At 33.7% G+C, this 26,053-nt stretch overlaps 2 protein-coding genes across 3 annotated transcripts in view; both read right to left on the bottom strand.

Moving 5' to 3' along the window:
- Positions 1–7,884, bottom strand: part of LOC105836806 (Bardet-Biedl syndrome 4 protein homolog) — a 222,488-nt gene extending 214,604 nt beyond the window's left edge. Inside the window, exons 1-2 of one of the 2 annotated variants that reach the window (XM_036291581.1) lie at positions 5,523–7,884; positions 5,267–5,406 (exon numbers count right to left, since the gene is read on the bottom strand). In XM_036291581.1, the coding sequence (XP_036147474.1) occupies positions 5,267–5,406; positions 5,523–5,604 (222 nt within the window). In that variant the 5' untranslated portion in view covers positions 5,605–7,884. The remainder of the gene's footprint in view (positions 1–5,266; positions 5,407–5,522) is intronic. The other variant, XM_036291580.1, reaches the window with a different exon arrangement.
- A 13,539-nt stretch (positions 7,885–21,423) lies between these two features.
- The window catches only part of LOC114255598, a 131,469-nt gene continuing 126,839 nt past the window's right edge, over positions 21,424–26,053 (bottom strand). The window contains exon 7 of the mRNA XM_036291578.1: positions 21,424–22,083. Coding sequence (XP_036147471.1) covers positions 21,893–22,083 — 191 coding nt within the window. The 3' untranslated portion in view covers positions 21,424–21,892. The remainder of the gene's footprint in view (positions 22,084–26,053) is intronic.

Below are 26,053 nucleotides of genomic sequence, written 5' to 3'. Positions count from 1 at the left end.
TTTTTTAGTTATTCTAATAATTTAACACTTTACTTGAATTAACACAACAGCTATATGTTAAAGTAACAAGCAAATATGTTAAATTTTAACATAAAAGTTTTAACCAGGATATTTTTTAACAAGAAAACAAAATTTTCTACTGTGTATAGTATCAAATTTAGAATTATTTATTTTTAAGTCTAACTTTTCTGCTTTCATGTCTTGTCTGTAGAATATTGCGAAACCGCCTGCTCCTTCATCTCCTAGTCTGAATTTATTTTCTAGTAAGATAAAGTTGTATATCTAGGTATTCGAAAATGGTCTGTTTTGTGTTTAGTCTCTGTTATTATGGCAATATCGTAGTCTTGTATCTTTTTCCATAGTTCGACATTTTTATTTATCCACCCTCGCATTCCAGAGCAATCCTTTTATTTTCGTATTCATTATTGAGGTCGATTAACTGGAAGCTAATCTCCTTCTCAGAATTTTCTTCTTCTTGTATTGAGTTTCCTTTTTCTTTCGAGCATTTGTTGGGTGGATTTTGTTCTAGAAATTTTTCGTTGTGTTTTTTATTCCATATATCTGTTACTTTTTCCTTGCTCCCTTTTTCTATTACCGTGTGTATTTTTCCTCTATTTAGATTGTCTTCTTCTGATGTCTATTCTTGTGGAGTATTGGTTTCCTTTCCTGTATTGTCTTGATTCATTTCTTACTTTGCGTATTTCTGTTAACAAGGTCTCCTTTATTATTCTAACTTCTTTGCAGAATTCCTTGCATAGTTCTCTGCAAATCTCCTTAGTTGTTGCTCTTATCATTTCTAACACAGATTCATAATTTCTTTTCTCCCTTATTTTATTTTTTTCTCCGACTCTTTCTGCAAAACAGCTTGAAAGATCTTTGTTATTTGATTGAGCTAGCTGGCTATGTACTATGTCTGCATATGTTTTTCCTGTGAGAGTAGTGTAATCCTTTCTTACCTGTTGTCTATTATCGTATGGTTTTAAATGGGGCCATTCTTCGTTGTTGACATAGGTTGTTCTTTCTCTAGTCTTTTCTTCTTTAACTTCTTTTATTGCTTCTACTGCGTTAAGTCCTTTGGTTACCATTCTCTTTTTTATTTCTGCGTTGTATCCATACGACTCACATTTTCTGTCTGTGACTCTGTGATCTTTATCACAGTTGCAACATTTGAAGTCTTTGTCGCATGTTTCATGGTATTATTCTCCGCAGATTATACACGTTTTTTTGCTCTGCAATGTTCTTTTAAGTGTCCATATCTGTAACAGTTAAAACATTGGTAAAACAGCACAGGGGGAATGTAAGGCCTAACCTTTAGTCTGGTCAAACCGCCATATATTTTTATATCCTCCGGGATTTTATTTCCTTCCCATGTTACAATGACGAGATCAGTTTCTTCTAATATTGTCTTTTTTTCTGTTTTATCGTACCTTCTCTTCTTTAGTCTATTTCTCTTACAAGTTTAGCGTCGACCATAACTTTTACCAGTTCTATCAACGGAGACTACCTATCACATCCATATAATACGCCTTTACAAATTCTAGCTCTTTTGGGAATCTCAAAGTTCACATATTTTTTTATTCTTTTGTCTGGCTTGTCTGTCAAACATGCATTCGCGTCGCGATAGTTTTTGAATATTAGGTCAATCTTAGCAAATCCGCTATCGCTTGTTTTAGCGACTTTATATTTTTCTTCGTATACGTATCTTAGTATTTTTAATTTGTTTGTTGTATTTTTAAGTTGTTACTTGTTCTTACTGACAGGTCCAGGCTGGCTTCTACGATTTTCTGGCCTATGAGCTTGCATACAAAGAGTCCTCTTTATCCTTCTCCTTTTTGAATAATTTTTCCTTTTCATATTCAAATTTGCTATTAATTTGGTTGTCTTTGTTCTTATCTTCTTTTCTGGACGTGTTTCTGTTGTTTCGCTACTTACTTCTATATTGTCCGACGAGTACTCTTCCATTGATTCCATGTCTTGTTCAGAAATCTGTCATTCTTCTGTTTTACCGGTCTCCCCTAAGATTCTCCTTTCTTCTATTCTGGTGTCTATCATTTCCTGCGTTTCAGTTTTTTCCCTTTTTAGATGACTGGTCCCTCTGTACATCGCTGTACTCTCTTTTCAGCTCTCTTAGTGGCTTTTCTTTTATTACTTCCCATCTTTGCTGTTTTTTTTTTTAAGTTTCTTGTCTCATTTCTAATATTTCTTTTTTCTTTCTAACCTCTTCCCTTGTTGGGATCCCGGTCCCGAGCTTTCTCTCGCCCAAACTAATCTTTTTCCGAATGCTCTTCTGTAAGCTATCGGGGCCTATTTTTTGCACTAACACTTTTCCACTTCAAGGCCCGAAAATAATAGTCCTGAGTTAGTCAATTATCTCACACAGATCACGACCCTCAAATCAAAACAGACCTCGACAGACCAAAATCAAGACAGACCTCGACAATAAATCCAGCTTGCGTGTGATATGTGTAATGTAAGGTTATGTTGAGATTATATTATAAATAACAGTTGTGTGAAGCATCATGAAGTAGTTCATTGTTATACCGTTATATATATCTTTCAACAATAATTTTAATTTTAACTAAGTTGTGATTAATTTCGGGAGACATGATAGTGGTTCGCTGTAAGTGACGCGCAGCGTAAGATTATGATTAATTTGCTGTAAATGCCGCACAGCGTGAGGTTACAAGACAGTTCGGTAAATTGTGCTTTATTATTATTGATAATCGTGTCAATGATAAAACCTCGAGGGGGAAGGGGAATGAGAGAGAGAGAGAGAGAGAGAACGAAGAAAGCGGACAGCAGAAAGAACGAGAAAGAGACGGAAAGAGTGGAAAATACAATCATATATAAGGTACACAAGCTTTTACATAATTTTATATGCTTTGCGTAATGTAAAAAACGTGTACAATAGCTCCGATACTGATTGTTTTGAATTATGTTTATTAATATTAGTGTAGTAAAGCAACAAAGAAAAAGAAGTCTTACATAATCATGAGATTAAAAGACATGGTACCCACCAAACACCAAGTTACATGTAACGTACCTGTTAGTTGTAATTTCCCACTCAACAATGTAATTGTAATATAACACGTGTGTTATATTGCAATTATATTATTGAGTGGGAAATTACAACTAACAAGCACGTTACATGTAACTTTGTGTTTGCTGGGTAGTGACTCGTGCCAAGTTATTCATACAGATTATTCATACAAATTTTTTATTGATTGTTCTTAAATTGTCATATTATAGATGTATTAAACAATTAATTGAGCTACGTTACTGTGTGATTCAACTTTACCCAGATAACAAATTGTGAGGACTCACGTCACCCTTACGGTGTGATTATCACACGTGCGTGCAATACCACAATCATATTGCCCTCACGATGTGATGGCGACACGTGTGTGTCCGTGGAAGGTGGCACTATGCAGTCATGCATGAGAAGGTATATGAGTGATCGAAAAAAGATTTCACTGTACGATTGTACTTCCTTATGTATGATGGTATTTATCACAGTACGAATGAAAACATTATTCGTACGGACTCATGTCATCCGCACAGTGTGATATTCACACGTGTATGCAACAACGCAATCACGTTGTGTTTATTATGTGACGGGGTAGAAAATGGCACTGAACAGCCATATATGATCGATATATAGGGCTTGCTTTTACATAAAGTTTATATACATATATTGTGACGTGACAACCGCAGGCTGCTGTCCGTCACAAGGGCCTTATCTGCCATTACGCATTAACATCACGCGGGTCCTGCGTCCTCCCGCTCGGGAACGGACGCAAAAGCGTGTTATCTCGTGTTTCTGTATGACGTCCCGTGTGTTGTCCGTTCGTTAATTATTAAGATTTTTGCGAACGCTGTATCGCGGGTGCGGCGGAGATCGGTGGCCCTGGAGATCTCTTTGTAATTTTTGAACGTCTCGTCTTGGATGGAGATATAATAAGTTGACGGAGGGGGGAAAAGACTAAGGTTTTATAGTATTTCCTAAATGATAATTATGAAATCGCCAAAAAGCGTTTGAAAGAAGAAGTTTCAAGCTTTAAAATGCTTTTTGGGTTTTGATTCTACTATAATTTTTCGCCGAGATCCAGCGGTTTGAAAACAGTCTAAATTTTTGAAATATGAAAAGTGTTCCCTATTTTATTTTGCGTAGTGTATAATTTAATAATTTAATTATGTGTTAAAATTTTCTAAATTTTTCTTATTTTATTTTCTTCTATTATATAATTTTTACATTTTCTTCTAACATTTTATTGTTTTGAAACTTTTATTATTTTGAGATTATAATTTTTTAATTTAAATTACTTATTAGTATATAAACGTTTTTACAGTTACACATTAGACATAATATTTACTTATTAAAAAAACCAACAAATTAAAAAACAAGCCTTATTTGATTATTGTTGGATCGCTATAACTAGTATTATAGAATTTTTTATACTTTTTCAAGTTCATCAAACACCGTGCCAAATTAATTTTCAATTTTCATTAATGTTGAAATATGATTATAAAGTGAGCAAGAATAGTAATGTCATGATATTAAATTGATAAATCATTCTATTAATAACTTTCCGCAATAAATTATTTACAATTTTTCGAGTAAGGGGAGATCTAAAAATGCTTGTGAGCATTGGCTAACTGTGTTTCAAGATTAACGAAATTGTCGGCGCGCAGTTTATGTGAGCTGAGAATATTTTAATAAAAAAATTATATTCAGCACCAAGATTTATTACAGATTGTATAGACAACTCAACTTTATCGGTATATTTAATAATAATAATGCTAACAACCATCTATTATTCTTTTCCTCTCAAATACTGTACAAAAATTTGCGCAGTTTGACTGCCTGAAAGATATACATAAACTTAAAAAAATATAATTAATTTTAAAAGGTGTCTATTATATGTAGTTTGTTATAATAAATGAAATTATCAAATAAGCTCATTATAAATATTTTTTACTTATTATAAGTAAAATTAAATTTTCAAATAAGGATTTTTAGATAAAAAATTAAAAATTTTAATAACATACAATATAGACATACAAACTAGTCTTTTTTAGATTGTTCACAAATCTTATATCATATCTTATATCATATCGTATATCTTATATTATAGATATTTTATAAAATCTATGTGAACATCTTAATAGAAAGATTGTGTAGATATATCCATAGGATATTTTGTGCTATTTGGATTTTTTTTTTTTTTCGTAATCCTATGAAACCGATGAAACGTAGTGCTCGTACCTTTAAATAATTAGCGTATTCATGACCATTTGATCTTGTTAATTCCTTTTCGATAAGTACTTTGCAAACACTGTACTCGTGTCTCGTATAATGTCGATGTAATAACCAATTGCGACTCTCTATAGCTGCTATATCAGGTGCTGCACAAAAGCAATAATGATAAGAAATAACATAAAAATGACGTGTTTTTTATTTTGATACATAGCCAGATCAGTATTAAAAATCGCAATTCATGCGTTTACTTGATATTCAATACCTCGTTTGTTTCTGTCATTTCTTGCTCGTTGTACAACTGTATTTTCGTGTAAACAACCGTTGCTGAAAATGTCATTTGCCATTATTTTTACCAAATAAAACTTGAACCAACAATTGATAACAGTGACAAAATTTTATTTTTGTGCCTGTCTGTTTAGATGCTCCGATGTATTTGAAGAGAAGGGAGAATTGTTTGGTAAGTTCAAGCACCATGGTAACAGAATACAAGCTCACTGGCAGACTTGCGCGATAACGCAACATGTGATGTGTAACAATCCAATAACCGTATAGCTTTCCGATCCTTGCATTTACAGCCATCAGTGTCTAATATCCCCACCAGATGAGACACATTAATCTCCAAAAAAAAAAAAAAGATCCTTGCATTGTAAAAGTGAAAGGTTAATGCTGGACTCAAGCAATTGAACATAATTACATTATTAATTGATAAATGCCAATTATTACTACTAGTTATTACTATTAGTTATTTTATTATTTATAGATACCGTAACTAATATAAACAATGGTTTACATTGAAAGTATAACACCGATGACAATAACTCGAATTTCTTTAATTATTCTTATTAAAAAAGAACTTATAAATCCAGTGAACTTATAAATTCAACTTATAAGAAAGAAATAAACCTGGTTTAGGAGGCCAAAGAATAAATAATTAAAATTTTTTTTCTCGGCTAAAATAAAATTACTTTCACTTTTAACACTGTAAATTTTATTACACATTTCAAATGTATATGATAAATTTTTATTGAATAATATTAACTTTGAAAACTTATAGAGCTATGTTGGTAACGCCAAGCCGTTACAATTATTCTATTGTACACTCTAGGACCTGAATTCATAGTCGTTTCTCAAATCTTGAGACATAAGAATTACTCATATCTCAACTTGATCAAAAATTTTTCATACATAGTAATGTATAATTATATAAAATTAAGTAAAAATATACCTTTTTAAAAAAAAGCGACAAGTATACGCGCGCAAGAAACACCATCAAAAATCTATTCTTCTACAAAATAATTTTTTAATTTGGCACTACAAATTTTAATAAAATTTTAATAAAATTATCTTTTCCCAAAAAAGAACAAAAAACATATTTTCTCTACAAAAGTAATGATATGAAGAAAATGCGCCAAATATGAAAATAGATGTTCATATAAACTAGACCATCCCCAAGTAGCATTTTTCGGTTACCTTTCCGACTATGGACTACTTTTCTACTAATCACAACGTTGTAAGCGGGCCAAGAAAGTTATAAAATGAAACTTATAATTAAAAAATAATACTAACGTTTTTTGGACGTTGTCTTAACGTTAAAATTATAACGTGCTTTTTTTATCACTCTTCCAATGTCAAATATGAAACGGTTTAAGTTCTATTATCCGACGTTAAGGTATGTAACGTTATACTCTGCACTACATTTTTCGAGCGATTTTAATACGTAATTCCCAACGTAAACCAACGTTTTGTTATCAAATGTTGTAAAACGTTAACATTGTAAAACGTCGCCTGTGGTCATTTCTGACTGACGTTAAGAAATCGCAAGAAATGGTAACAAATTCTCCTAAAAGAGAGTAGAAATATGAATGTAAATAAAACATTTAGTTTGATGTGACGTTTGACTTGTTTGCAGAAGTTAAATATTTGTGAATATGGAAAAACTGAAAAGAAAGTGCATAAGAAATCCATCAACCAATCAAATTTTTTATGCATTTATGTTATGAATTATACAAAAGTCTGTGCGGGGGCCCTTACATTATACCATAACCACAACCTAGATTACCATAGATGCGTACACAGAGAGAAAAGTTTCTTTGGATTTAATAAATTTTCTTTAAGTCAAACAAATTTGTTCATTGGTATACGCCAATGAAACTGATGTTTGAACTAACAAATACAATTGTTTGGACTTTTAAACAAAGTAATTGTTTCTTTTAAATAAAATATTTTTTGAAAGAATTTAATTTTTTCTTTGATTCAAATTCTAGTGTTATTCAACGATAAAACACTATTTGAGCACATATTTTTCTTGCAAGGAGACAGAAGCTCGTGACCGAATAGGTTATTACTACTACATGCAGAAAAAATATTCGTTATCGAAACTAAAATTTAGCCATGACAACTAAGATGTATCTTTAAGATGTAATAAAAAATACGTAGGCCCAAAGAGCTCACTACGATGTCATAGGTTGATGCATTTTTTGTCACCGTGGGTGGGCTGCTTATATAGCCTTTGAAGTGTAAATTGCATTACGAGAAAGGTGTCACGTGCATCGTCGCCTAGTAGCGGTTCACGAACTACATCGCGGCTGCTGCCACCATATAAGATTGAATCTTATTTGAATCAAATGTTTTTATTTAAATTAAATATTTTATTAAATTGTTTCAAATAATAGCGATTATTCCGCCAAACAATATGATTTAATGTAACGAAACAATCAAATTTTTGTAAGAAATAAATTTTTTCCAATGAAACAAATATAATTCAAACAAATACATATATTAAATTCAAAGAAACAGTTCTCTCTGTGTATGCATAGGTCGAATTTAGTTAAGATATACGCATTCGCAAATCTAGTACAAAATTTTCAACTAATCGATACTTTATCGACATGTTAAGTTAGTTTGGCGACCTTCCTTTACGGAAAAAACACTAAAAATAACACTTAAAAAAATATTTAAGTTGAGTATAATTTGGGACAAGGGGTAAACACTCAATTCAGTGTAAACACTCAACTTGAGTGTTCGCCGTCTAATTGAGTGTTAATTTCAATGCTAATCCTAAATTTAAGAATAACACTGAAATTAACACTCTATTAGATGGCAAACATCCAAGTTGAAAGTAATACTCAAATTAATACTCAAAACCAGCTGAACAATCTATAGTTGAATGTTTCGGTTGAACTTGCTTTTCTTGCTTTTGTTTTTATTTAACATTTTCTAATCCAATGTTTGAGAGTGCACACTCAATATTAACCAAGCAATATTAAAGCAAAAATCGTCTCAACTTTGAAGGGTGGTTTCACCCTTTCAAACCGTTTTTGGGCACCAACTAAAAATTTCTAAATTCATGTATTCACCCCCTCTACATTTATGCCAAGTTTCATTAAAATCTGAATTTTCGAGTTCGCGAGGTTCCCTTGTTAATAAAATTTATTACACCTTTTACTACGTAAAGTTTGATATAGTGTGGAAAGCCGACTTCGCCATTTTCATTTCAATTCTTCTTCAAAGAGGAAGACAAATAATCCGCCATTTTCTAGTATATTTAGAATAAAAAAGCGCCAAGTATACGCGCGCATTAAACGCCCTCAAAAATCTATTTTTGTACAAAATAATTTTTATTTGGCATTACAAATGTGCACTACAAAGAAAATTTTAATAAATTGTCTTTTTCCCAAAAAAGAACAAACAGTTCACTTTCTCTACAAAAGTTATGATATGAAAAAAATGCGCCAACTATGAAAATGGATGTTCATACGAACTAAAACATCCACTTTTACAAATAATTATTTGTTCAAATATTACAAATAAATATTTTAATACAAATTTTATTACAAAAACTTGGCGCCGCTAAACCGAATTTGTAGAGAAAATGAACTTTTTGTTCTTTTTGGGGAAAAAGACAATTTATTAAAATTTTCTTTGTAGTGCACATTTTTAATGCCAAATAAAAATTATTTTGTACAAAAATAGATTTTTGAGGGCGTTTTATGCGCGCGTATACTTGGCGCTTTTTTATACCTTTTTTAAAAAAGGTAACTTTGTTGGGATTTCACTCATTTTGTAGTACCAGATATCTCATTTCTTTTTATAATATATATGAAGGTCTTTAAGACAATTTCAAAGTCTATATCTAATTAAAGATCGGGACTCAGATTTAATTAAAATAACAAAACAAAGTTATATTGGTTTTATTCTTTATCTGTAATATTCACATGTTTATTTCATTGATTATCACTTATTTTTATAAATAATGCGATGCGTATAAGGTCTAATACACATATGCAAACGGAACATAAACTTACTAACTATATTATTCGGAGTATATCTGTTTTTCACATGCTTTTACATTGAAAAAGATATTCTGCAATAGTATATAGTCAGTATGTCTAAATATTTTTATCCGCTTGCATATGTGTATATAACTTTGTTTTTTTTTGTTGCGACAATACGAAAATTAACATTTTCTCAAGTTTACTTTATTGCTTATAATATTAGGTTTTTAACAATCTAAATTACGCTATAAAAAGCTTAATATTCTCTCACATACTCTAGCAAATAGAAATGCTTAGACATATTAACTGCACTATTTCAGATTGATATTTCCTTTTTCACATGCTTCCACATTGAAAAAAATTACGTATCCGAAATAGTACAGTTAGTATGTCTATCATTTCTATCCGCTTGTGCATATGTATTGAAATTATGTATATTATCTTTTTCTTCCATATTGAAAATGTCTACTTGTATGTATGCGTATCATTGTTTTTTTTGTTGGAACACGCGGAATATACGATCTAACATTCTCTCACATTTTTATTATAAATAACCTAATAAACATTTCTTTTAAACATAAAATAATGCGGTGCAATTGAAGTCTAATATTCTGTCACATAAAAATTGCCCAGACATATTGGTTGTACTGTCTCATGTATCCAAACATAAGCATAGTAAAACCTTAAAGACATACATGCACGCACGCACGCACATACATTTGGCGTCTTTTCTTTACCTTTTTTTAAAGAAAGGTAATTCTGTGCGGATATTATATATTTTGTGGTGTTAGGCAACTTAAATCCATGAAACTATAATTAACTTACTACAACATATTTAAACAAGGCATTGATTAATTAAATTTTAAATAATCAATTAATCCGAAGACCTCGAATAATACTAGTGCTAATTCCAAGTTCGTATTTCTAACCGTTCTCGAGATTTGCATTTTTTAAATTTAATTAATTAATTAATAATTAATTAAATTTTAATTAAGTAATTAATCCGAAAGCATCTGATAATATTAGTGCTTATTCCAAGGTCGTATCTTCAACCGTTCTCGAGATATACATGGTACAAGCATTACTTAATTCATTAATCAATTACTTCGAAGACATCTGATAATACTAGTGCTTATCCCAAGTTCGTATCCCCAATCGTTCTCGAGATACACATGCTGCAAGGTTTAATTAATTAATTAATTAATTGATTATAGATAAGCATTGACTCTCTAAAGTGTTCCGATGATACTACTGCTTATCTCAAGTTCGTATCTCCAACCAAGATATACATAATACAAGGTTTAATTAATTAATTATTTATTTATTTATTTAAATAATTAATTAATTCGAAGACATCTGATAATACTAATACTTATCCCAAGTTTGTATCTTCAACCGTTCTCGAGATATACACGTTACAAGGTTTAATTAATTAATTAATTAATTAATTCAAAGACCTCCGATAATCTTAGTGCTTATTTCAAGATCATATCTCTAACCATTCTCGAGATATATATGGTACAAGGTTTAAACATCTAATTGTACAGCCATCTGATAGCAAAAAAAGTAAAAGTACAAATCCCCACCACTTAACCAGGCGACGACGATAATAATAACGACTACGACGTTTTTTAATCAAATTTATTCTTGAGTGAAAAATTTTAATCGCGATATCTCTGCTCGTAAGTCACGTAGCGGAAAATTAAAATAACTTTTATTATATAAATCGGATGCGAGTTATCCATTAAGCCTATTGAGAAATCCATCGGTTCAGTCATTATTAAGAATCCGATAACTACGAATTTTCGCAAACGACGTCTCGCGTAAAAGAAGCACAGTGGTGCCTCGCGCTGCGCGTACACTTGGCGCGAACCACTACCGTGCCTCTTGATTAATATTTTTTAATGCATTTTATTAACAATTTATATATATATATATATATAAAGGATTTAAATAATATCTGTTAAAGTTAATTTTGACAACATGTCTATTTTAAAAGTAATTTTGATTAAAAAAAAGATAAAAATCTACATTTTGAAAATTTTAGTTATTTAATAAAATATTTAGTAAATTGGAATATTTTAGAAGGGATTCGTTCAATTTCGACCTGTCATTTCCACATTTATCAATAAAGTGGGCTTCATTATAAATTTTCAGTACTGGATTCGTGTATTTATAGCAAAATTACAATAATATCAAAGACTACGCAAACTACATTTTTCCTCTAAAGCCATTTTATTTGTGCCAAATTGATTAATTACGTATTATGAGACATTTATTACATCAATGCCGTTATATGGTTTGAATAGAAGCACGAAAACTACACCTAAAATATGACGTGTTGTAAAAAAATAACCACAGGTCTAGTAGAGTGTACAAAATCAAAGTTTACAAAAATTACTTACACCAACGTTAAAACTGGTGGAAAAAATGTAATCTCAATTTAACTTATATAAGTCGGCTCCCAACGTTGGTATAACTTAAATTTGATTCTTCAAATTAATGCAAAAGAAGGTCTAAACGACGTAGCGAAAACGTTGGACCAACGTTAAGTGTGTTTATCTTAACGTCGGGCGGACGTCAAAATGCTGCTTGGGTTTACTTTTAGTAAATATATGATACCCATAGAATGATACACAAGAACACTTAGGTGACGTTTCTGAACGCAACCCAGAGCAACCGATTAATAAGTTATTGTAGATTATGCAAAGTTTTGTAGCAGTAAAATGCAATATAAAGAACAATTCCCAGATAGCACAAAATATTATCATAAATATTTATAAATATTTTACAAATTTATTTTTAAAAAATATTTCTTAAAGATTATCTAATTATTTTTCATAAACCATTTAGAAACAATTTTGTTTGTGCGTGCGTAGGGTAAACGCGATCGCACGGAGAGACTGCCGGGATCCGTCCCGATAGAGACGCGAAGCGAGTGATGAGGGATGCGGTAAGTTCACGGGAGGTGATAAGAATAAAAAGGAGGCGTTGGTGTCACTCACACGTTAATCATTTATTCACAAACGAACGTTCGGAGCAAAGGGCGAACCGTATCTTTTACAAGGTTTTGGATATCTTGATACGCCCTGATATTACGCTGCCTAATCGCCGCGGAAATCTTGCAGAGCCTCGAGATCGAGGCTCTCGCGAATCCGGAAATCTTGCGCGCGATCCGACGGAGATCTTGTGCGCGAGGCAGAGGACGTTCGCGGGAAAGATACGGTCACCTGCGCACGGACGGAATACACTCACAACATTCACGCGAATACAAAACTGAAGAATTAATCAACGTTGGTTGATGGGAGAAATAATTCACGCGCACTATCACAGCGCGACTGATAGGGAAGAAGCGGAAGTGAATCCCCGCAGCTAGGATCGGCGAAAGACGGGAGAGATCTGCTGGACGATCTAATGTCGGTGCCGGGCTGCGAGAGACTGGCGAATTTTGCATCGTAAAACAATTATGATCGGAGGCGAAAAAAGGGGCGGTAGGGAACGGATATCGAGACTTATTTAGGCATTGATTTGGACGTGCCCTTTTTTGGGCTTGTTTATTTACATAGTTACCACAATGCATAGTTACCTACGATGCGAGCAAACGAAAATCGCGCGCGTGAGGAGCTAGTGACAGCGCCGCGCGACTAGGTGCATCGAAGAAATGAACTACAAGGAGCTCGATGGCTGTCAGGAGCTCTCACTACTCGCGGATAAAACAGAGCAAATAAAAAGGAAATGTTAAAATTCTAACGTAACTGTTATAGTCTCGAACAAATTTTGATACACCATTTTGATACAAAAATTATTATGGACAATATATAGAATACATTTTTAAAATGTACTGAAAAATATTTATGGTATATGAACTTGAAATATTTTTTATATTCTTTAATAATGGTATAAATATTTATTTTAAATATTTTCATAAATATTTATCATAATTTTTTTTATACCTGACAAACTCGGACATAAAAATGTGTACAAAATATTAATCATAAATATTTTTCCATCTTATAAATATTTTATAAATATTTTATAAATATTTTATAAATATTTTGTACTATCTGGGTTATCTTTAAAATGCCGTCGTGTTCATTTAAAACATGTAGAAATACGTCACGAAGGAATAAAAATGTAAAATATTTTTCATTTTCAAAAAATAGAGAAATGATTGAAAAATGGAAATGATTTTGCAAAGAAAATGTTAATCCAAACAACGGTATGCATATAATATTGACAGGTAGTAAATGGAATTTAACAAATAATAAAATATAATAAAATATAATAATATATAATAAAATATAATAAAATATATAATAAAATACATTACTTAAAAGTTGTTTATTTAGCTCGGGGTTTGTTCCCAACATTTCCATTCTTCACAATACAAAGATCGATCTTTGTTAAGTGAAAAATATATATTTTATTATATTATATATTGTTGCTCTGTCTTTATCTGTGTTAGATTTGTATTTATATGTTTGTATTTTGTCTATTAATATATTCACTATAATTATAATTACATACAAAAAATCTTTTATTATAATAATAACTCTTTCTTGACCGAATCTTCGTGTAATATCTATTTAAATTATACAAGATGGCGGAATTTTGGCATGCTTTCTTATTGGTCAGTAGAAATACCTGCAAAATAGCACACCTTGTTACTGTCATGTACTTTTACAAATACTAGAACATTACAGGCGCGCGCTGCGAGCGCGCTATTTGACTTTTCACTTTAAAAATAATAATAATTGCAATTTGATTTTCTCTATCTTTGGTTTACATTAATAAACCGTCTTCTGCAATTTTAAATAAAAAAATGTAAAGTTTAATTATACATACATACATACATACCTACCTACATACATACAGACCAACATACATACCTACTTGCATACTTACTACTACCTAGCTACCTAGCTACATATTTATCTAGTTACGCTCGCTCGTTTGCTCCATCCCTCCCACCCTTTTTCACTCACTCGCTCACTCCTCGCTCACTCCTCGCTCACTCACTCGCTTCCTCCTCGCTCCCTCCTCGCTCCCTCCTCGCTCCCTCCTCGCTCACTCCTTGCTCACTCCTCGCTCCCTCCTCGCTCCCTCCTCGCTCACTCCTCGCTCACTCCTCGCTCACTCACTTGCTCACTCCTCGCTCACTCCTCGCTCACTCACTCCTAGCTCACTCCTCGCTCAATCACCCGCTCACTCCTCGCTCACTCCTCGCTCCCTCCTCGCTCACTCCTCGCTCACTCACTTGCTCACTCCTCGCTCACTCCTCGCTCACTCCTAGCTCACTCTTCGCTCACTCACTCACTCCCTCCTCGCTCCCTCCTCGCTCACTCCTCGCTCACTCACTTGCTCACTCCTCGCTCACTCCTCGCTCACTCCTAGCTCACTCTTCGCTCACTCACTCACTCCCTCCTCGCTCCCTCCTCGCTCACTCCTCGCTCACTCCTCCCTCACTCCTCGCTCACTCCTCGCTCACTCCGCGCTCACTCCTCGCTCACTCCTCGCTCACTCCTCGCTCACTCCTTGCTCAATCACCCGCTCACTCCTCGCTCACTCCTCGATCACTCCTCGCTCACTCCTCGCTCACTCCTCGCTTACTCACTTGCTCACTACTCGCTCACTCCTCGCTTACTCCTCGATCCCTCCTCGCTCACTCCTTGCTCACTCCTCGCTCCCTCCTCGCTCACTCCTCGTTCACTCACTCGCTTCCTCCTCGCTCCCTCTTCGCTCCCTCCTCGCTCCCTCCTCGCTCCCTCCTCGCTTCGCGCGCGCTACTTGACTTTTTATTTTTCACTTTTTAAAAATAAATTACAACAATAAATGTATAGATAATATTTATACAAATTTGACAGCTGTCAAAATTGCAATGACAGCTACTCTTGCAACACGAAATGTGCGCAGCGAGAGAACCAATCGGCATCGCGGAAAAGCGACAACAATAAACTTCGAGAAATGCGAGCAATCGACTTTACATGCCTTTTTTTAGATAGGATATAATTGCTAGTATCTTGGTGACAAAAGATGGTCCTTTATCCTTACAACATTATCAATATATAACCAATGCACAACTCTGTACATTACATCTCATCTATTTAATCATCAACACCAATGTCAAATTAATAATAGAATTACTTTTTTAAAAAAGGTAAAAAAGCGCGTTAAGTATGTGGTTTTCCTTTAAGGAAAAAAATTACAAAATCCAAGATAATAATTTTGATCATATCAAATTCAACCTAAATGATATATAATCTTTCTATAAATACTACAAGATGCATAATATTCAAACCAAATTGCCTTTTTGAAAAACATAAAAAAATCGCGCCAAGTGTGTGGTTTTTCTTTAAGGAAAAAATCACAAAATCCAAGAATACTTTTAATAAATTCAATTTAAGTGATATTTTTTTATAACAAAAAAAATCACAAATTCAAGATAAAACTTTTGATCAAATGCAACCTAAGTAATACACATACCTGAAATGGTATAACTTTAATTATTGAAGTGACAATTATTTAAAAATAGAAAATTATTGTATTCACACACACACACACAAATTAATTTCTCTACAAAAATAATGATATATAAATATTTTGCACCAATTAAGAATAAACACTACAAAATAAGTGTTAAATTTTTTCTCTAAAAAAATAATGATATGAAAAAATATGCGTCAATCTATAAAAATAGATGTTTATTCTTTGGCTGGCATTCATAGTTTGATTTTTCATTAAGCTTATTTCAGACTAGATATTGATATTTGGATTGAATTGAAATGTAACCAATTAGGAATAAAATCAATATTCTTTAACTTTGCTTTGAATGGTCAAACTCCAACTCAATCTCAATCTCAATCTTTAGTCTGATATGGCTTTAAGATTATCTTAAGTTTGTCTTTAGATCAAACTATAAATATCAGCCTTTCGTATTAAATTATTGGCTGCTGTGCGCCGATGTGAGGTTGCTGCGCGCCTGTAAAAAAATACAATTGTCAGGAAGCATCTTAGCAAGAAATAAAGGACATAATATTGAGCTGATAAATAAGTATTTCAATACAAATAAATTACAAATATCACAAATAAATATTTTAATACAAATAAATATTTTACCTCAAAAACTTGGCGCCGCTAAACCGAATAATTTGCCAGCTCTCTTTCTTTTTCTTTTGTGCGTGCATCTAAATGTGTGTGTGTGTGTGTGTGTGTTTAATATATTTTTAAAAAAAGGTAAAAAAGGCGCCAAGTGTGTGTATGTGCGCCCCTAAGAAAAAACTATTATATTAGGTAAATTGTCTTACTGTCCTATTGTCTTATTGTCTTCTCTACACAAATAATGATATAAAGTAAATGCGCAAATTATAAGAATATTTATACAAAATTTATTTATTATAACTTTTTATTAAAATATTTAATAATAAACGGACTTGATGATCAAATAATTGAATGATTAAAATTAACTAACGGGATTATAGTGAAGCAAAAATTTGGCGTGCCCGGCTCGCATTTTTTCTGTATTTCCAAGACTCTATGTTATTGATATCAATAAATATATACACAAGAATGCGATTAATGTGGCTTAAGTATTGTTTTACTATCTATCAGTTTTTGCTTCATTATCTGTTATTATTCATTTCCATTTTTTAAATACTTTTTAAATAATTTTTCAATAGATTTTATAGAATTTTTCTAGTCTTTTTCAAATATACTTGGCTATTTGTATTATTTTTGAATACGTTTATGTACTTGACATATCTATATTTTATCTTTGTAAAGTTTTTAATAGTTTATTATTTTTTCATTATTTTATTTGTACAAATAATTTCCATATTGTATAACATTGATGGGTCACTGTGTTTCAACGAGCCGGGCACGCCAAGTTTCTGCTTCACTATAATCCCGTTAGTTGATTTTAATCATTCAATTATTTGATCATCAAATCCGTTTATTATGAAATATTTTAATAAAAAATTATAATAAATAAATTTTGTATAAATATTCTTATAATTGGCGCATTTACTTTATATCATTATGTGTGTAGAGAAAACAATAAAACAATAGGACAGTAAGACAATTTACCTAATATAATAGGTTTTTTTAAGGGCGCACACACTTGGCGCCTTTTTTACCTTTTTTTAAAAAATTACAATTTATACAAAGAATAAATTACCACAACTCATACATGCGGTAGATTTAATTTTAAGCTCCACTTGCTTCAGCTTTGACGGAATGTTGTATGAGCAGATGTATGGGATCGCCATTATCTCCAATTTTAGCAGACATGGTTTTAGATGACCTTGAAACCAGTTGCTTGCAAGAATTAAAATTTACTATTCCAATGTTTTATCGATACGTAGACGATGTGATTACCATTTTGCCTTATAATAAGGTAGATAACATTCTTTCAATCTTCAATAATTACCACCCTAGATTGAAATTCACACATGAATGTGAAACTAACGGAACGATAACTTTTTTGGACACGTTGGTCATTCGGAAGAATGAAAAGCTGTTAACTAATTGGTATAGAAAACCTACATTTTTTGGACATTAAATAAATTTTTATTCCAACCACCCAATAATATACAAAACTAATACCATAATCAATTTAGTTGACCGAGCAATTTTAGGGTGTACTTCCAAAAGCGACAACGTACCCTCCGATTTTGTTAAAATTTTATATATAGCTTCTTTTTATTTAGTAAATAAGAATCCCAAATGGATTTTGGGCGACGCGGCTCCCTCTCCCCCCCCCAGCCCTCATCAAAGGTAAAATTGTTTTTGCTAATTATTTTAGAAAAGGTAAATATTTACAAAAGGGGGACTCAGCTCTAATCACCTTGACCTTGACATGTTGTCAAAGTCACTGTCTTGAGTAATCTACAACAAATTTTAGCCGTCGCTCGTTATTTATTAAAAAGTTATTGACAAAAAAATTTGTAAGAATTAACATTTGTATGTAATGTAACAGTGCAAAACTTGATAATAAAACTTTTACGAATCGAAAAAGACTGTCTCAAAATGAAAATTCACAACAGAACATAAGAAATAAACACGAGAAAAATTGTAAACATTGCAGAAATATAAATACACACACACACAGGAGGGTGCAAGGGGGGCCTTTGGCCCCTTTCCCCCAGATTGCAAACAAGTAAAGTTCAGATTTCCAATATTACATGGGTTAGCGACTTGGACGGGGTGGATGCGGAAGGAGGAACCGACCTTGTGTGTGTGTGTGTGTGTGTGTGTGCGTGCGTGCGTGCGTGCGTGCGTGCGTGCGTGCGTGCGTGCGTGCGTGCGTGCGTGCGTGCGTGCGTGCGTGCGTGCGTGCGTGCGTGCGTGCGTGCGTGCGTGCGTGCAAGCGGGCGGGCGGGCGGGCGTGCGTGCGTGCGTGCGTGCGGGTGTGCGTGCGTGCGTGCGTGCGTGCGTGCGTGCGTGCGTGCGTGCGTGCGTGCGTGCGGGCGGGCGTGCGTGCAGGCATGCGGGCGTGCGTGCGTGCGGGCGGGCGTGCGTGCGGGCGGGCGGGCGTGCGTGCGGGCATGCGGGCGTGCGTGCGTGCGTGCGGGCGTGCGTGCGGGCGTGCGTGCGTGCGTGCGTGCGTGCGTGCGTGCGTGCGTGCGTGCGTGCATGCGTGCGTGCAAAGCATTCTCTGCACCACATGGGTTTGCGACTTTATAAGTGGAAAAAACTATGATTTTTATGGTTTTTTCATGGTTTCTGCCATTTTCATGGTTTATGCATATATAGATATGTGTATGGTAACGGTGTTAACAGTTAATAACTCATTTTACAACAGCTTTATGATAATAACAACTAAACTGTTGCAATTACGTAAAATATATATACGACCTTATTTGTAGAACTTTTTACAAGCTTCATTTTTTGTTCGACAACTTTTTCCGTACAATTAATACTTTATAAAATAATTAACAAAACAGTTTTACCTTTGAAGCGGGCTGGGGGATGAGGGGACCAAAATCCATTTGGGAATTTTATTTACTATATAAAAAGAAGTTATATACAAAATTTCAGCAAAATCGGAGGGTTGTCGCTTTCGGAAGTTTGTCCAATTTTATTAATCCGACAAAAGATTTCACAAGTCTAACATTATAATAATAAAAAACATTTTTAAAAAATAATTGCTTTCCAAACGAGGTTATCAATAAATATATTAACCAAAGAATTAAAGGTTTGAATTATCGGACACAGTCCTTTAACAATAGCTGGATTAAAGAAAAGACTATGATTCATAATAAAAAAGCTCTAACACTTCCTTATATAAAGGGTATTACGGATGGTATTAGACAACATTTAAAAAGAATTGGAATTAACACACTTTTCACCGTCCCTAAAAAGCTTGATATGATCATTAAAAAAAGCAAAGATAAGTTAGACATTTTAAAGAGAATAAATGTAGTTTACCACTTAAAATGGAATAATTGTAATTTTTTCTACATTGGGCAAACCAAACGTCAGCTATTAACATAAATAAATAAACATAAGAATGATATAAAAAAGAATGAGAGCGAACACTCAGTCGTTAGCAAACACAGAATGAAAGAAAATCATGACTTTAATTGGCAAAACCCTCGAATACTACATGCTGAAAATAACAGAAAAAGAGGAAAATCGCTGAGATGTTCTCCATAAAAAGGAACAAAAATTCTATTAACCTACAAAAAGATACAGAAAATCTGAACACCGTGTACAATAGAATAATAAAGATGACTTAGTTTTTATTATCAACAGATCGACGTCTATTGTTGTTAAAAATATCGTTTATGACATTTAGTCGTCTCACTGATTCGTTACTTGGTTGACGTGATTTACTATGTTTCTGCGTATTATAATATAATTTCTGCGTAATACAATATACATTATGTGTATTCTTAATTTACATTTACTTTATATTGTTAATTTCACTAATGTTGAACATGTAAGTTTTTTACTATTTTACTATTTATATTTCCGTCTTTTCGGCTATATTTGTGGAGTCGTTTAAACTTTAATATATGAACATTAATTTCAATTAACCTATTATATTGTAATTATTCATTATAGAACATGTTTTAGTCTTCGTTGGTCCGAAATTATTGAACTGTTGTGTCGTAATTAAACATCTCACTTCCCAGAATGAGAAATAGTACATCGAATCAACATCGATTCAACATCGAAATCATCATTTCGATGTCAATTGGACGTCGAATTGATGTCGAATTCATTACCGTTTCTCGCTGGGTTGCACCTGAAGAGGACCAAAATCAATGGTCAAAAGTTGTGTATCTATTAAACGGATTGCCAGTTAGTCAATTCGGAAAAAGTTTATTAATTTATTTTTTATATACCACTGGCGACAAAAAGCACATTTTATATTTGTTTATTTGTAATATTTGTTTATTTGTAATATTTGTACAAATAATTATTTATAAAATTAGATGTTCTAGTTTGTATGAACATCCATTTTCGTAGTTGGCGCATTTTCTTTTATTATTTTATTATTACTTTTATAGAAAAATAAAATTTTTATCCTTTTTTGGGAAAATATTATTTTATTAAAATTTCGTACATTTGTAGTGCCAAATTAAAATTATTTGGATAAAGTTCCGAAAAGCGCAAACCTCTGATCACGCTGAAATTTTAACCAAAGTTTACCCTTGATTAGAAAAGAAAGTCCCTAAAAGGGACCTAACCTTTCTTCTCTAATCAAGGGTAAGCTTTGGTTAAAATTTCAGCGCGATCGGAGATTTGCGCTTTTCGGAACTGTGCCCAATTATTTTGTACAAAATGTTATATACGTAGATTATATTATATAAGTTACCTACTTCTACATATATAGTCTTTAATATATATTTTTATAATGTAATCCTTAATTAAATCACAACAAAATTCAAGGTGAAGATTTTATCAAGTTTATTATACCATCGGATAATCAGTTTTTACAAATCCAAAACTGAGAATACCTCTTTAAATAAAATCCTATGAATGCAGTAGCGATATACATATGTATATAATATAAATTACATGTTAAATATGCATATACATGTATAAATTGTGTATAAACATTCGAAAACCATGTGTATATAATATGTTTTTGTAGAAAATATCATTTTATTTAAAAAATCGTGATTAGCCACGAATAATAATAAATGGTAAAACATGTAAAGACTCATAGAATAAATGCAAATAACGTTAATGTTTTCTTCCGTTTTATAAACGTTAAAACGTTAAAGACAATATACATAAAAATCTGTGGAATGTTTAATGCAATAATTTTTGCAGATACAACATAGAATGGAGTGATCAACTACAAATTTGACGAGTCTTTAAGTAAAAGACAAAAGTTACTGCTTTCGTTTTATTTTACAGGTCGTAAGAGAATCGTAGTCAGAGCGTTGATAACTTCATCAAAAGCTTTTTCAAACGACGTGACATATTGGAATATTAATTCGAGATAATTTGCGTTCCCATCGTTGTATTCTTCATCCAAATAGTGGTACATCACAGGCAAAAATATGACCGCAACATACATCGCAATACACAGCAATGCTAAAAGAATTATAAATGTAAAATTGATAAATAAGTGACAAATTATACGGAGTTAATTTGAGTTGATAAAAAGTGCAACGGTTATATTTTTTTAGCTAACAAAGAACGAAATAATACGCATGCAAATAGACATGTATTATATTATATATGACTTGAAAAAGTTTGTCAAAATAAACTTTATATAGCATCTAATCGTATCTTTATATAATTAATGCTGTATATATATATATAATATGATATTTATGTAATATACTTGATTACGTATATGAAAGTTACGTATTTTTTAATTTAAATTAGTAATTTTTAAATACATAAAGTTTTTTTTACAATCAGAAATATGTATCTCTTTCTTTCATGCGTGTATAATGTTACACGTATATGATGCCATTACGATTTTGATTGTAGAAAAATTGTAATTTTAGTAATTATTATTTGTAATTAAGTAATTACTATTTTAGTATGTAAGTTAAATTGTAAGAAAGCGATTTTGTATTAAAGCAAATTATTCGGTTCAGCAGCGTCAAGTTTTTATAATAAAATATTGATTTGTAATATTTATACAAATAATTATTTGTAAAATTAGATGTTCTAGTTCGTATAAACATCCATTTTCATAGTTGGCGCATTTGTTTTTATTATTTTATTATTATATTTAATATTGTTTGTACGAGCCAACATTAGATTTTTGCGTGTGTAATTCTTTAAATTACAACCACTAGCATATACCGCACGCCGACAAATTCGTCAATCTTTTCGCCAGTTTTTTTGCTAGAATATGTAATATTACAAATTAAATTGACTAGCATTTAATATCTTTCGATGCTGACAGCAAATATGCAACTTTGTCGGCAAGCTATCAAACAACTATAAGATGTTACCTTAATTTGTTTACGCCCAGAATGCCACGACATTTAAATTTTTGGATAAATAATATGTAACAAATCCCGTTCGCCAGCAATCAGCGACCGCGTACGGCCCGGCTGAACACCCGCTGGGCCGCGATATGGCTCCGACTCGTCATAAAAAGTCCACAGGCCGTTGAGATGAGAATCGTCTCAATGTGCAATGACTCGCGCGCTTCCCCCGCCGGCCTCCCGAACATCAGGAGATCGAGTGCGGAGGGAACCGAGGACGCCTCGATCCCCGTAAGAAGTTCTTATTCCGCCGGGATGGCCTTTTATACTCGTCCTGTCACTGGTTCGGGGACTCTCGGGCGTCCTAGGTTCCCTCCGCACTCAACCTCCTGGTGTTCGAGACGCTGGCGGGGAAAGCGCGCGAGCCATTGAGACGATTCTCGTCTCAACAGCCTGTAGACTTTTTATGACGGGCCGGTACTATATCGCGGCCCAGCGGGTGTTTGCACAGCCGTACGCGGTCGCTGGTTGCCGGCAAACGAGATTTGTTACAAATTATTTATCCGAAGATTTAAAAAAAATCGTGGCATTCTGGACGTAAACAGGTTAAGGTAACATCTTATAAATGTTTGTTAGCTTGCCGACAAACTTGCGTATTCGCTATCAACATCGAAAGATATTAAATGCTAGTCAATTTAATTTGTAATGTTACATATTATGGCAAAAAACTGGCGAAAAGACTGACAAATTTGTCGGCGTGCGGTATATGCTAGTGGTTGTAATTTATTTATACCACTCGATTTAGAGTTGTAGCTTGATTGAACAGCAGTTAAATAAAAGGAAATAAGATTTAAACAAAACAAAATTATATTTTTTCGAAATTTTGTTTTAAAAGTGACTATAAAAAAGATTTGTTAATTCGATTTGTTAAATAAAAAAACTGACACCAAATTTAGAAAGAACAGACCTAAAAGTTATAGGACACTAATTTTTATCGAGATGTCTTATTAAGAACTCACTCCTTCTCCTCTGACAGATACGCCAAAGAGAAGCCTCCTGGCAACGGACAATAAATATAGAGTGTTCTCCGCTTTAGCCTAGCGGCGACCGCCCGCCGCACCGCGCAGTCTTCCGAGCGAGGGCAATTACCGCCCACCGTACCGCGCACCCGTTTTCTCTAAGAACTCAAACGCTTCACCTCAAGGCAAACATAACGCCGACCACGCTGCGCACCCTTCCGGGGTATCCCCGAGCGTACCAGCACGCGACCGCGGAAAACAGCTGACGCGAAATCACGTTACCGCTATCCATAACATGTAAATAGTCGACCGAAACTCACATTCTGAAATCTGTATATATTGTAAATAAAATCGAGAATATAGAATTATTTTTTATTCTATCAAAAACCGTGTCTGTTGTCTCGGACTTTTTCCCACCTAAATCCCGGCGAGTTAGTCCGCGCAGAAAAACAAGCCTTTACTGTCACGTTCTGATTTTAATGTCCGTTTTGGGTCAATACATTTAAGTTATTTACCCAAGGATGGACGTTTGTGAGAAAATTAATCTTCACCAAAAAGATAACAAATTTTATAAATTTGATAACGAGGATCTGTTTTCTTGATATTTTTAAAATAAGGAAAGTTAATTTCAAAATCAGTCCTGATACTACTTCCAGCCGCTACACTAGCTCTGACTTGTTGGCGCTGGAGCTCCTCTCCATCATGCGCGTGGATTTGATCCACATGTCGTTTGAAACGTTTGCTTGCGTATTCAATCTCATAGTGGAGATCTAATCTCGTGATGATTTTTCCTAGAATCCACTTATCCATTCTGGGATTACCCAAAAGAAAGTAAATCATTTGTTTGAACACACGAAGTGCAGGGTTGAATTGTTGTTGCTGCTTCTCCTTTATTTTAGCGTATATATCGTCGGGTTGAACCAAATCTAGTTGGGTACGTATATTGCGTCCTAAGAAAAGTTGGGCAGGTGGTTGTCCCGTGGTTGCGTGCGGAGCCTTGCGATATTGTCGCAAAAATTCGTTCAAGTTCTGCTGTATGAATCCTCCAGTCATAGCCATAGCATGTAATGCATCTTTAACCGTTTGGACGTACCGTTCTGCTTGCCCGTTCATAGAAAGATGATATGGTGCGCTGAGCTTGTGATACTTTACACAGCTGGTTTGCAGAAACGTTTCGAACTCAGCAAAAACGAACTAGCGACCATTATCCGAAACGATGGTGACTGGTACCCCGTATGTTGCAAACAATTCATCCAAAATCGCAATTGTTGTTGTTGTTATCGTGGAATTAGTCATTTTAACCTCGAGCCATTTATTGTATGCGTCTACGATAATAAGTAGCATGACTCCTGCTACAGGTCCGGCATAATCGATATGCACGCGTTCCCATGGCCCCTTGGGGTATTGCCAATGATGGTTCCTGAACTTCGGAGAAGCATGTTTAGCACATTCTGCGCAGGATTTCGCCATTCGTTCTATGTCCATGTCGATGCCAAGCCAATACACAAATGATCGTGCAATGCCCTTCACCTTCACAATTCCGACGTGGGCTGCGTGAAGGTCATTAAGAATCGTCTGCTGGAGTGTTGTTGGTATTACGACCCGGGGTTCGAATAGCAAGCAATTAGCCGTTAATGTGTAATTGGCTTCTGGAGCTTTGTTACCTGCACGAGCGAGGTCTTGACCTATTTCTAAGATTTTGACGATCTTACCTAAATGTAGATCCTTACGAGTCTCTTTAGCTATGTGTTCCGCACGTACTGGAAGCTGCTTAATTTGACATAGAACAAATCCATCAAACTCATCGTATACTGTCTCTTCTTCTTTTTTGGTTTGGAGTCTATAAATAGTGTCATTCGTTGTAGGTAACGGTACACAAGAGCATAGTCTGCATTAGCATTCGCTTTTGTTGGCTTGAATACAATATCATAATTGAAATGTGAGAGATAATCTGCGTAGTTGGCCATGGGACTAATACACAAAACAGGAAGATTTTTCAGGGTGTAAAATTTGAGTCAGCGGTTTGTGATCTCCGATTAAAGTGAAATAACGTGCGTATACGTAATGAAAAAACTTTTGGACAGCCCACACGATGGC

This window comes from Monomorium pharaonis, chromosome 8 (genome assembly GCF_013373865.1).
Source record: "Monomorium pharaonis isolate MP-MQ-018 chromosome 8, ASM1337386v2, whole genome shotgun sequence".
Taxonomy (NCBI): domain Eukaryota; kingdom Metazoa; phylum Arthropoda; class Insecta; order Hymenoptera; family Formicidae; genus Monomorium; species Monomorium pharaonis.
The sequence above is the reverse complement of the archived record's forward strand: the minus strand, read 5'-3'. Positions and strand labels throughout refer to the sequence as shown.